The 12983-nt window shown below is 30.7% G+C and overlaps 8 protein-coding genes across 8 annotated transcripts; 5 read left to right on the top strand and 3 right to left on the bottom strand.

Moving 5' to 3' along the window:
* The first annotated feature begins 108 nt into the window (after window positions 1-108).
* T551_00378 (uncharacterized protein) lies at window positions 109-1122 on the top strand. The gene is made up of 4 exons (XM_018372645.1): window positions 109-130; window positions 385-434; window positions 483-602; window positions 642-1122. Exons 1-4 carry the CDS (start codon window positions 128-130, stop codon window positions 736-738), a joined length of 270 nt encoding a protein of 89 aa, XP_018230979.1. The 5' UTR covers window positions 109-127; the 3' UTR covers window positions 739-1122.
* Window positions 1123-1386: 264 nt separating this feature from the next.
* On the top strand, window positions 1387-2989 carry T551_00377 (uncharacterized protein; the record flags this gene model as incomplete). The annotated part of the gene is made up of 2 exons (XM_018372644.1): window positions 1387-2505; window positions 2555-2989. The coding sequence occupies 2 exons, from the start codon at window positions 1387-1389 to the stop codon at window positions 2987-2989; spliced, it is 1554 nt and encodes a 517-aa protein (XP_018230978.1).
* A 509-nt stretch (window positions 2990-3498) lies between these two features.
* On the bottom strand, window positions 3499-4478 carry T551_00376 (ESCRT-I subunit protein VPS28; the record flags this gene model as incomplete). The annotated part of the gene is made up of 3 exons (XM_018372643.1): window positions 3499-3894; window positions 4147-4255; window positions 4318-4478. The coding sequence occupies 3 exons, from the start codon at window positions 4476-4478 to the stop codon at window positions 3499-3501; spliced, it is 666 nt and encodes a 221-aa protein (XP_018230977.1).
* Window positions 4479-4770: 292 nt separating this feature from the next.
* Window positions 4771-6490, top strand: T551_00375 (glucosaminyl-phosphotidylinositol O-acyltransferase; the record flags this gene model as incomplete). The annotated part of the gene is made up of 6 exons (XM_018372642.1): window positions 4771-5334; window positions 5382-5564; window positions 5608-5848; window positions 5899-6089; window positions 6135-6299; window positions 6341-6490. The coding sequence occupies 6 exons, from the start codon at window positions 4771-4773 to the stop codon at window positions 6488-6490; spliced, it is 1494 nt and encodes a 497-aa protein (XP_018230976.1).
* A 17-nt stretch (window positions 6491-6507) lies between these two features.
* T551_00374 (uncharacterized protein) lies at window positions 6508-7584 on the bottom strand (the record flags this gene model as incomplete). Its single annotated transcript, XM_018372641.1, has 1 exon — window positions 6508-7584. The coding sequence occupies one exon, from the start codon at window positions 7582-7584 to the stop codon at window positions 6508-6510; it is 1077 nt and encodes a 358-aa protein (XP_018230975.1).
* A 437-nt stretch (window positions 7585-8021) lies between these two features.
* Window positions 8022-9620, top strand: T551_00373 (uncharacterized protein; the record flags this gene model as incomplete). Its single annotated transcript, XM_018372640.1, has 9 exons — window positions 8022-8335; window positions 8385-8475; window positions 8529-8626; window positions 8668-8740; window positions 8788-8934; window positions 8982-9043; window positions 9085-9333; window positions 9381-9512; window positions 9563-9620. The coding sequence occupies exons 1-9, from the start codon at window positions 8064-8066 to the stop codon at window positions 9618-9620; spliced, it is 1182 nt and encodes a 393-aa protein (XP_018230974.1). The 5' UTR covers window positions 8022-8063.
* A 24-nt stretch (window positions 9621-9644) lies between these two features.
* T551_00372 (uncharacterized protein) lies at window positions 9645-11800 on the bottom strand (the record flags this gene model as incomplete). The annotated part of the gene is made up of 5 exons (XM_018372639.1): window positions 9645-10466; window positions 10508-10696; window positions 10741-11029; window positions 11085-11175; window positions 11221-11800. The coding sequence occupies 5 exons, from the start codon at window positions 11798-11800 to the stop codon at window positions 9645-9647; spliced, it is 1971 nt and encodes a 656-aa protein (XP_018230973.1).
* A 146-nt stretch (window positions 11801-11946) lies between these two features.
* Window positions 11947-12923, top strand: T551_00371 (uncharacterized protein; the record flags this gene model as incomplete). The annotated part of the gene is made up of 3 exons (XM_018372638.1): window positions 11947-12075; window positions 12129-12545; window positions 12591-12923. 3 exons carry the CDS (start codon window positions 11947-11949, stop codon window positions 12921-12923), a joined length of 879 nt encoding a protein of 292 aa, XP_018230972.1.
* Between the last annotated feature and the right edge of the window lie 60 nt (window positions 12924-12983).

Genomic DNA, 12983 nt, shown 5'->3' with positions numbered 1-12983 from the left:
AAGCCATAGTTATGCCTTCAAAAAAACTTTTTTGTATCTTTTATCTCTTTCTTTTACCCTTGGTCACGTGATACCCTACTGCCGTTGTCACTGACGACACTCGAAGACTTTTCAATTATATTAATAAATGGTATGTTGCACTGGCAGGGTAATAAGCAATCAAAAGATACAGAAATTAAATACACAAAATCTCACAAAAAATATATATAAATATATCCAAATTATTTAGTTTATCTGCAAAACAATACACACTTCAAATACCGTTTGATTTGATTGCCACTCTGATGATTAACTAATACTATATACGTAATACAGAGTGAATGTCTCTATAAACCCAATGCCAATTAGTTGTTTTTCACTAAATATATACTGACATGTCTATAGTCACAACCTTCGTCGCCTGCAGCCGTTTATAATACCAGAGTGCAAGTCCGGTAAAACAATATAGAGCTGCAATGAATTTGCACTTAATATATGTATAGTCATCGATCCTCAAATGCAAGCTCACCACAACGCCCTAACAGCACCTCAGCTGCCGGTGCTGGTGGCTCAAGTTCAACAATGCTTCGACTGTATACAGATGATGCACCGGGATTGACAGTGTACTTCTCTATCTCTTTTAATACATACTGACCGCTAAGGGACCCTGTATTTGTACTCGTTTTGAGTCTTGGCTTTATTGGTAGTGTCTTTGCGCTTCATATTCTTGCAAAAATCATGCATAAGTTTGCCAGTTGATTAAATATCTTTAAATTGCACACTTCATTTTCAAAAAAAGAGAAATACTCAAAAAACCATGTAGACATTCGATATCCTGTCAAATATGATACTCAATCTTTCATTGAATACATTTTTCTATATATATCGAGCTCAACACTGTCCAGTCCTAGCCTTAGCCCTTTGATATATCATCCATAGCTCTCATTCTGGTATAAAACTAACATAAAGCCCTAAGCTTATTCTTCACCTTCAGGATAAAATTGTATATAAAAGCCAAAAGTAAATATAAAACAGCCAAATGTAGATCTAATACAGATTCAATTTGATTTCTATTCTTTGAAGTTTCCCGAAAAAACAGACGCTGTTTTCTACATATCTTTTGTCGCCTCTATATTCACTATAAAAAATACAAGAATCTTATCACTCAAGAGTTTACATGTTTCCATGGCAATGAACACTCGGTGTTGCTATGGCAACGAACCAAATAAACAAACAAGCAACATCGAAAAAACCTCGTCGGCACACTTTCCAACTACAAACTTTAATACGACATTAAAGCTTCAATAAGCCGATCATATTAATCATTTAGACGCAGGACGTCCCTTGTTTTTTGTTTTTTCAGTGCAGGTCACGTTTTTTTTGGTTTTTTTTGTAGTTTTTTATAAAATGCTTTCAACACCTATGAAACATCTTGACAAATATCCGGTTTCTTGCACACCAACATCGAGTATAAAGGGGCAGAAATCACCACTTACTCCACGCCAAACAGCAGCAGTTCTTTCTCATTTGCACTCAGCAAAACGTGTTTATTCGCCCAAGTCGTCAATATACCGCCAGACACCGCTTCGGCTTGATATTGTTGCTTCTGACTGGACACTAGTTGGCACTGGGCCTCTACAGAGCCCTCAGAAAAATCCTAAGAGGCCAGCATCTCGTGCACAGTGTGATCGGTTCATCCCACAACGTACTCATCCAGCATCCACAGCTACATCTAAAATAGCTTATCCAGCCGTTGATCAGGCTGCAACACATGATACAACAACAAATCCTTCAGAGACAATGGCGTATACAGCATCTGTTGCTGAAGCATGTGGTCTTGCTCTCAATACACGTATTCTTGCCTTTAAACCAACAGCACCTGAGTCCAGTCGACCAGTTGATCTCCGGTCTCAGTATAATCGGCCACTGAAGCCAGCAGCGTTAAATTCACAGTGCCGCCGACGTATTGCTACTGCACCTGAACGTGTACTTGATGCACCCGGTTTAATTGATGATTATTATCTTAATTTGCTTGATTGGAGCCATCTTAATAAGGTTGCTATTGGTCTTGAGCGCAATGTCTATATCTGGGATGCTGATAATGGTGATGTTTCCTGTATGATGGAAGCTAAACAGAATACGTATATCTCTGGAATTAAATGGTCAGTAGATGGTTGTTATCTATCGGTTGGCCTAGGTAACGGTGATGTGCAAATTTGGGACGTTGAAACAGGAGCCAAGTTAAGGACTATGTCTGGGCATGAAGCACGAGTAGGTGTTCTTGCTTGGGATAAACATCTCCTTAGCAGTGGTTGTCGAGATGGTAGTATCTGGAACCATGATGTACGAGTTGCACAACATAAAATTAGTGAATGGCATGGCCATGGATCTGAAGTATGCGGTTTAGAGTGGAGAGCCGATGGATCGCAGTTAGCAAGTGGGGGCAATGATAATCTTGTAAATATATGGGATGCAAGATCATCTGTCCCAAAATTTACTAAAACAAATCATTTAGCAGCTGTAAAAGTAGGAAGGATATGATAGTTTTGAAAATAATAGCTAATGGTCCTTTTAGGCTCTCTCATGGTGTCCATGGCAGCTTAATCTTTTATGCACTGGAGGAGGATCACAAGATCGAGCTCTTCATTTTTGGAATGCAACAACAGGCGCTCGAACGCACTCAGTTGATACAGGATCACAAGTTACGTCTGTTCGGTGGTCACAAGTATACCGTGAACTTATTTCGTCACATGGGTTTCCCAATAATCATTTGTCTATATGGCAATATCCATCGCTTGTCAAATCAATTGACATCCCAGCACACGAAAGCCGTGTGTTGCATAGTTGCCTTAGCCCAGATGGACAAGTTCTTGCAACAGCAGCAAGTGACGAGAATCTCAAATTCTGGCGTGTATTCGAAAGTACTAAGAAGGCGTCATGTTATGTAGCTAGCATTTCCGGAAGTAAGAATGGCTTGCAAGAAATGACAAAAACAATGACAATAAGATGAAGAAATAGTGAGAGCTGTATATTTATTTTTTTAGTTTTTTATTAAATGTTTGAGAGATTATTACTGTATATGTATTTGCCAAGTATTTTTTGCTAGGCATTTCATTAGATTTTCGCCAAGCATCTCATCCGATTCTTTTTATATATATTGTATATATTATCGGGTGTCCATTACATGTTTGTAGAATTTCTATTGTATATCTTTAGACATTTACAGCATATCTTCTCAAGTCTTTAAATATTTTATTTTTTTATTATATATTGTTCCCAATTATCTTAAGATCTTTTGTTTTTGATATTTTGGCATTCTTTTAATTGTAAATAGTTGCATAGTGTTGTTAAAACTAGGAAATGAAGCTAATGTTGGATGCATTGATCATTCCAGATGCGATAAATCAACGTTAGAAAATTGATATTTTTATCAAAAAAATATTATCAGAACATCTAACCGTATATTTATATGGCCAAAAAACAGTACCAAAACATTCATTTTAAAATAAGCTCCAATTTTCACATACTCAAGCTTTTGTAAAACTCATTATACACACTCTCGATATCAAAAAGCATTTCACGACTTTGTTGTGCAGTAATCTCGTCTGTAACTCCCATATTGTTTAAAAGAATTAACCAACGGAGAATTATACCGCGTCCTTCAAATGTTTCATGTGTTGCTGCATTTAAAGACACCGCTAGCTCAGACAAAAGAGGATGTAGTTGATCTTTTGCTGTATACTTAAGCCGTAAGGCATCCATAAATGTAATAAAATTATGAACCACTTCTGCTACTTGTTTTCCTGGCACTGTTTGCTGAGACTGGACATGAAGTTGTGTAATATCCCGTGTACTATGCTCCATTGTTACTGGAATTCCAAGTTTAAGTCTGTAAACAGCATGAAAACAGGAAATCTGCGCCAAAAACAGTTAAAATTGCTATAAAATAAAACTTTAAAGAAGCCACAGCATTTATAATGCATAAATTTTACTTTTTTTTCTAATATAAACTCTTATAACCATGCATATATTCTATTTTTGATGAATATATTCATATTTTTAACACATTTATTTTATTTTCGACGCATATAATTCATATTTTCAACTGATATATTCATTTTTTAGCGCATATAACGCATAAAAAGCCATTCTTATGCCCATTCATACCTTATAAGTAGCACAGAATGCATCAAGTGAATCAAATGCTTCTGCAACAAACGGTGATTTAAGTATTGTTTTAAACTGTGTAATCAAACGTGCACATATAGGCGTATATCTATCTATCTGTAAGAAATCCGCTACAAAAGCCTTTAAAACACTGTTTTGCCTAAAACTCACTGTTCTGGTTTAAGAATATCTCGCAAATATGCTTTTTCAACAAATTCAAGACATCTAATAATAGCATATATGTCTGATAGAGACTCCCATAGATTACGTTCTGATGGTGTTTCATCTAATTGAATTTGCTGTGATAAATTAGAATTGAGAGTACACGACATATATAAAGGTTAATTGTTTCGTAAGAGCGTACCGAAAACAAAAAAAATAATTTTCAAAGAAAAGCGCATATATAACGCATATAAAGCGCATATAAAGTGTATATAGTCCAGTAAACGCATTAAATACATAATTTCTTTTCTAATGAAGTATTTATAGATCAACTGAGTAGAATTGGAGAGATATAAAGTGTAAAATATAAATACATCTTAATAGATTGAATATAGAGGAATATATTGATAAACTACTGTATGTAAGAGAATAAATAAGAAAATATTGTTAAAGTAGCAAAATATGCATGCTTTAAAGGATACAAGAATAAATTATAAGCAACAAAAAGAAGCATTTGTTACTGGGCATACGGGTCAGCCAGTGAAAGAAGTAATTAAGTTGGTTGCAGTTATTTTTGTATGTATATTAAGTTTTATGTTTGTTGCTAAGGATGAGAAGTCATCGCACTTTTTTGCAGCAGCTCTTCAATCTTGGCATTTTGGTCAAAATTATGGTTTTTTTCATTTTTTGATTGAATATGGGCTTTATTATGTGATTCCGTTGCTTTTTTCTACAATTCTTTCGTCTTATTTGGAGCATATGATACTGGGATTTCTATTTTCAGTACCAATTTTATGGTTTTGTACATTATTTTGTAAAAAAAACAAAAATTCAAATGACAATACGAAAAAGTCATTTAGATACACTTTAAAGGGCATTCGAGATACCAAAGACACTGGAATGAAATCATATGTTAGTACTCTTCGTGGAACAATCATGTTAATATCATGTTTATCTATTCTTGCTGTAGATTTCAAGATATTTCCTCGGAAACATGCAAAAGTAGAAACGTGGGGAATTTCTTTGGTACATATTCTGAAGATTCATTTTTTTTTGTATTTATTGTGGTATAGATGGATCTTGGAGTAGGTTTTTTTGTTTTCTCATTTGGTGTTGTAACAATTAAAAATATTAAAAATAAGTATTCAAGTAAGGTATCTTTTATTAAGAAAATGAAAATATCTTTAAAACAATCATACATGTTTTTTGTTATTGGTTTTATCAGAATATTAATAATCAAAATTTGTGATTATCCTGTATGAGTCTATAATTTTTTAAAAATAGAATTTATGAAGTTAGGAGCATGTTTCAGAATATGGTGTTCACTGGAACTTTTTTTTTACACTAGGGGTTCTCTCTCTGTCTCTCGTATTTATAGAGTTTTTACATCAATATTTAAAATCTTATATCTTTATTATAATATTATTATCGATTTGTAATGAGTTATTAATACGTTTACCGCATGTTCTTGCATATATTTTAAATGCACCTAGGACAAATTTAATTTCAGCAAATAGAGAAGGTATATTTTCATTAATAGGTTTTTTTAAAAAAAAGCTCTATAATTTATAAATGGCTTATTTGAAAAAGGTTATTTGATTATATATTTGTCCGGAATAGACACTGGTAAATATCTGTTTTATGAAAATAAATCTTCCAAAAAAAATAATTCAATTAATCAATATAAAGTAATTTTAAAAATATTTTCACTATTTGTTTTTTATTCTGTTATATCTTATTATTTTACTTTTTATGGGAAACATCCTATTTCAAGAAGATTAGTAAGTAGATTTTAAAAAAGTTAATTATATTATTTATCACAATAGACTAATTTACCATATGTATACTTAATATCAGCATGCTCATTAGGTTGTTTAGTATGTCAAATGCTTATTGAAATTTTATTTTTTGGATCATCTGCAAAATACATTGATATTGTACCTTTAATGCTTCACTATGTTAATAAAAACGGATTAATCATTTTTTTGATTGTATCTTTTCCCTTTATTGTTATTTTTTAATATAATTATAGGGAAACCTAATAACAGGATTAATAAACTCATCAATAAACACACTTGAAGTTGGCAATGTAGCAGGATTCCTAATTATGATTATTTATGGCATAATTCTTTGTGGGGTTGCTTTCATAATAGATATTAAAGAATGGAAATTTAAATTTTAAATACATTAATATACAATTCATGTAATAATGGTTAACCAGCTTGGAAATACTAATTCTCTTTCTATAATTTTCCTAAATTGTTCTAATAGAAATGTTTCAATTTTTCCAACATTTTTAAGTATTTGTTTGTTTTTATCTCCTATTTCTGATTCGATTTTGATATTTTTTAGTAGCCTTTCCTTTTGTTCTTCATTAATAAAACAGAAATGAAAACATTTATTAATATAAGCTAAAATAGCGATAGCTTCGAATGATAATCCTGTCAACGTAATCTTAACAGGGAGACCGATAAATAAAGATGAATGATAATTTAAATGAAGTTCCGCTGCGATTTCTATCTTTATATTACCTTCATATGTAATTCGTAGTTTTACTTGGAAATCTTCATTAGAGTTTTTATTTCTGGGTTCTTTATTACTTTCTCCTGTAAAGCTATTTTTAATATGAGGCAAAGTTGAAGATATATTTGACGGTGCTATGTCTATATTTTGATTAAATGGGCTTAATCGTTCTTCATTTTTAGGTAAAGTATGACAATGTGTATTTAATAAATGAGGACTAATCCAATGAGGTGTTGATAGTCCTGATGCAGAGACAATATTTCCTAAGGAACTAGAAAATGTTGACTGGAAAAAAGGAGGACAGCTAGAGGCCGCATTTGACCTTCCAATCTTATGAGATGCCATTGAAAAATGACGTGTCAATAAATCAGTGAGCTCATTGTGCATATGAAACTGAGGAAGCCCTGCTTCAGCATATGGAGGAGGTTGTGAGGATGTTGATGCAACTTCAAAATCATCACCTAAAGCATCTATATCCCTTTCGTCTTTATCATTTTGTTGCAAATTTTCATCGTGTTCTATTAGCTCTTCATCTGATTCATTTTGACCTAGATCACTATCCTCATAAAAGTGTGGATATGGATCTTCTATATTTTCAATATCAACTATTGGAGGAATTGTCCCAAAATCAAAGGAAACAATATTTACACTTTTTAAAAAAGAAGGAAGAGAAATTTTTTGGAACTGTTGATTGAGAAAATCTTTAACTTTATGTGCAAATTCTTTGTCCAATTTTGACCAATCAAATTCCATTTTTTTGGCATAAAAGTATTAAGAATAGGCTAAAATTCATCCTAGATGCCATAAAATCAATATCTATTAAACGAGGTATTTTTAGTTCAATTTTTAAAAAATGCTGAATTTCATCCTTCAAAAAAATTTTGATGCAATTTTTTTCAAAAAAAGATGTTTCAAAACCGAAAAAATACCAAATGATTCAAAATATAGGAAAATGTTGTTAAAATCTATAAAATAATCTTTTTAAATTGGTTTTTCGGATAAAACCTTTTTAAAAGTTTGTCGAGAAAATAAAATCACGGTTCTCAACAAAAAATACAGATACGAAATACTTTGCAATTCTTCTTATTTTGAGCTTTTTTCAGGTAAATTTAATAAGCTTTTGCTTTTAAAAAATTGTTTAAACATCTAACCTCGAAAAAAAATAGTTATGATTTTTTTTGAAACTGGTTTTTAAAATAAAAATCTATTTTAATTAAAAATTAGTATTTCTCATGGATAATACACTTACTGGGATTCTTCAAGCTATTAATCAGTCGATTTTTCAACGAAATGGCCCTTTTCTAGGCAATTTATTGTCAATAAGAAAAGATGCCAAAAGTCTTCGAGAATTAGTATTATCTGGACGTTTTATTAACCCAGATCATGAGATTTCTCGTATCCTCTTTGATCCTTTATGGGTAGATGTTGTTTCTTGCTTTTGGAAAACATCTTTGGCTCTTGAAAACAAACGCGATATTGTAGAGGCAACGAACGAACAGTCTGCGTTAGTTCAGTACGTTTTTGTTGTTTAAATATCTATTATTAAGTCTCAGGGCTGTTTTAAAAGGTTTGTTAACTTGGGAAGCGTGGGTTCTTCCTGTTCTTTTTGCAGTTTGTCGTGATCTTGAATTTCTTGCATTTAGGGTAATTTTTAAAACAAATACTTTATATTTGGACATTTTTATAAATTATTTTAGGCAGACTTATTCCTGCGATCAAAAAATGAAAAAGCAGAGAAATCAGAGGAAGCTGCAAGAATGATTAATAAAGCTTTTACCATTTGTATTACAGATAGGTATGATATTTGAAGAAATGTGAAATATGCTTAACTTTTAGAGCACCTATTGAAATGTCTCGAAAATGGGGAACTTATTATATTATTGGGGTTCTTTTTAAGATTTATTTTAAGGTCTCTTTTTTGAAAATGGCTCGTTTATATTTTAAAAATGCATTTAGATCAACAAGTTTTCGCTTTCGAAAAATGTTTTACGTGCAATTGAGGTATCTGAGATGCCTCCTCTTGAATGTTTTCCAAAATCTCATGTGGTTACGTATAAATATTATCTTGGTGTATCAGCATTTTTAAATGAGGAATATCTAGTAGTATTGTTACCTCTACTTATGTATATTAATAAATAATACATTTTTAGGCAGAAACAGAACTAATGACTTCTTTGGAGCTTTGTCAAAAAAATTCTCTTAAAAATTTAGAGTATTTTTTTAACATAGAAAATTTATTCTAAAAAATATTAGATTAATACTCACTTATCTTATACCAACACTTTTATTGACTTCACAGAAAATGCCGTCTAGTGCTTTATTATCAAAATTTTCACGTTTGAAGGATCTTTATGAACCCCTTAAAAAGTATATTCGCAAAGGCAATTTACGGGGATATGACAAACTATTGTTGAAAAAAGAGAAAGAACTAGTTACTCGTAGAATATATTTAATTATTGAAAGAATTCGTGATACATGTATGAGAAATCTTTTTCGTCGTGTGTATAATTAATCTTTGACTTCAATTTTATATATTTATTGTTTTTTAGATTTCTTTTAAATGGGGGAAATACTAGGATACCAATTGAACAATTTCATATTGCCTTAAAGCATTCAGGACTAGATAATGATATTGCTGAAACAGAATGCTTTTTGGCTAATATGATATACAAGGTAACAATGTTTATATTTTGCACTTCAAATAGTAATTTTGTACAGGGATTTATGAAAGGTTACATACATCAAGAACGGCAGATGATTATTTTATCACTAAAAGATCCTTTTCCTAGAGCTGTAAAACTACATAATTTATATTAATTCAAACTGTCCTCATAGTCATCCATATCCGTCCAGTTTTCTGATTCTTCAGATAATATTTTGTCTATATTTTGTTCCTGTGTCTCATTTTCTATTTTCTTTCGTTCTTTCTTTATTTTCCTTTGTGAATTGACATATTTTCCAAGGGGTGTCATATCCCAACTATAATCTTCTAAAAATGCCTCCATCTGACCTATTTTATTTGGTGAGAATTCTATAGATTTCCTTCGTGATTCAATAAATTCAGAATTTTCTTTGAGTTTTTCTATAAAGATTACCAGCAATTTATTTAATTTAGAATTTTTTGACTTTTTAATATATCGTTTAATTTGAATAATCATAGGCATTGAAAGCTCTGGAAAAGATATTGATTTACATTGCAATGAATAAATTTCTAATAACAACTCAATTACTTGTTCTATTAATCCATCTTGATAAATTTTTCCTTTAAGATAAGATTTTGGTGCACGTATACATAATTCAAAATCAATAGGTTTTGCAGTAGATGGTGCTGGTTTATTTTTTATTTCCTTAGATTCCAATATTTCGAAAATATAAGATGCTAAAGGAATATACACTCCTGTATAATAAGAAACATTAATTAAACTTCGTATGAGATGAAATTTTAAAGGAAAAAATTGAGAAGAGGATACATGCTTAATTGTTCCTAAAGTTATTTGTACCAAAGGATAAATTAAATCTTGCATTGGAAAAGGATGAATACTTTTTTTAGTCTTATCACAGTGATTAGATAAAACACAGGACCAAAAATCAATAGAATGGACATACTTCCAACTATAAACTGCTTTGTAGGATTCCTTTATCATATAAAACATAAGATATAAAAAAAAGAGTCTACCTGATCATGTTTAATAATCGCATTACGCAAATGGATGGCTAATTGGCGAATATATTTAAAGGAAACTTGATAGGAAACCGCTTGATTAATTCCAAAGAGTTCAGAAGCTGTATTTTTCATAAAACGAATAATAGGCAGTGTGATGGCATTCGTATGAGGTGATTGTTGATTAAACGCAGAATAAATAGTCTATAAAAGTAAATATTCAGTATAAATACAAATAATTTACGCACACTAAGAGAGTATTCTATGTAACTTTTATCGCCTATAAGGAGAATTTTTTTAATTATAACATATGCAGAATTCTTTACTTTATCTGAAGATTGTATGCTCCATAATTGAACTAAAAGTTTTATTAAATGTTTCATGAATTTTCTATGAGTAAGAGCATGCGGTATAAGTTTCTCTGTTTCTTCCAGTATCATATGCAGCATATTTGGATCAGTCAAGTTATGTAAAAGACGTAATATATTTGAAAATTGAACTTTAAGGATAAATAATAGCTTTTTTGTTTTTTTTTCACTATGAATATTTTTAGTTAAATAAAAAAGATAAAAAATGAATTAATTGATTATACTTTTTTTCATGTGCTAAAGTTTTTGTTGAAAGATGATCACGTAATATGTTAGGAACCTGTTTAAATATCAAAGTAGCAAGCGCATTGAAGACTAAACATAGAAGTTATTTAAAACATAAAAATATATTAAATATACCATCTGAATTGATTATAAATGGATGGGCTTCAGAAACAGATTTCTCATCAAATAATGCTGCAGTATGAAGCGTTACAACCGCTTTTTTCAGCATCTTTAATGATTTTTCTTTAGAAATAATTTCCCCCCAGTTACGAATTACATCAACTGTTAATGATTTGTTGTTTGTATCAACACCTTGAAAAGCATCTTCTGTTTTTGCATCATCTGAAGCATCTGAATCCTCAAATGCAAGTAATTCTGCTTCTTCTTCTTGGAGATACTTATAAAATTTAGGATCACTGTCTTTTAATGAATCAAGCTGTGTTTTATGGCCTCTATCTGTATCTAATGAACTATTATCACTCTCCTCTGATGTTGTAATCGCAGGAAAAGCATCTAACGCCCCGTTCAAAAAAGAACCTGTATTTTTGTCATTAAACCCTTCATAATCTTTGTTTTCTTTTGGAATTTCTTTAATATTTTTCTTCCTAGAAAACTTATTTCTATTTTTTATTTTTTTAATAGATCTTCTGTGTTCAAGGGTCTTTTGAAGCAATTTTTTTTTAAATTTTTTTGTAGATTTTTGAATCTTAGCCATCCTATTAATAAAATTATGCTTTTAGTTTTAAAATAAATAAATTAGCACTTTTTTTAAAAAAAATTGATTAATTTTTAGATATTTTTACAGTACGTATTAACATCAAAAAAATTGAGAATTTAAAAAAAATATAAAAAGTTTACTTAATGGAAACAGAAATAGAACCATTAAATTCTCCTGAAAAAAATGACTTAAATGATACCAATTATAATCACGATTATTCCCTTTCTGAAGAATTTGGTGTTAAAAGAACATTTACTGAAATTATAAATGAGGTGAATCCCAGTTTTTAAAACAAATTATATCAGAATGCTTATGAAAAATTTAGAATGATGTTTTAAAGTCTTCCAATTCTATTTTGTCGAAAAAAAAATGTCTTATAAACAAGAAATTAAGACAGCCATTTCGATCTCCTTTAAAAGCAAACAATCATACTAATAAACTTTTGGGAACTGTAAAAAAAGACGAAAAGTCTTCAGATTCTCCTGAAAGGAATATTTCTTCCAAAGAAAATGAAAATAATAAATCTAAAATTATATCTGATACCACGGATACACATAGTATATCTACTCCAAAAAAATCTGTTAAAAAGGCTGTTTTTCGCTCTCCTTTGTTTCCTAGCAAGAATACAGTAGATCCAGAAATAAATGCATTACATAAAAGGCGATTGGAACTTGAACGGAAAATATGGGAAGCAGATGAGCGTATAAAAACAATAGAAACAGCAAAGATTTATGAAAATAAGGTATTTTAAAATTTATGAATTCTTATGTTATCTTAATACTTGAAGGATGATAATAAATTGGAGATGTTGATCGATAAATGGCGTCTTGCAGCACAACAAGCTGCAGCACAACTTTTTACTATTGTTTCTGAAAGAATTGAAGCTGCAGGAGGTATTGTAGCATGGTATAAACAGTTTGAAATTTCTAGAAATATTTTTTCTGAATGGGATACTACTCCAAATATTGACTCTGAAAATCTAGAGCAAGATAAAGAATATTTACCAAATGTTGAAGATACATCGAAATCAGAAGAATTTACAATGACAATGATGCTTGAAAAGTTGAATATTTCCCCTAATCTGATTGGATGGGATATTAAGACGGAAACCTGGTTATAAAACTAAAAGATTCTATAACCTAAGGGTGAACTACCTTAACACAGAATGTAGAATAAAACG

This window comes from Pneumocystis jirovecii (genome assembly GCF_001477535.1).
Source record: "Pneumocystis jirovecii RU7 chromosome Unknown supercont1.2, whole genome shotgun sequence".
Lineage (NCBI taxonomy): Eukaryota > Fungi > Ascomycota > Pneumocystomycetes > Pneumocystales > Pneumocystaceae > Pneumocystis > Pneumocystis jirovecii.
This window is presented reverse-complemented; position numbering and strand designations above follow the sequence as displayed.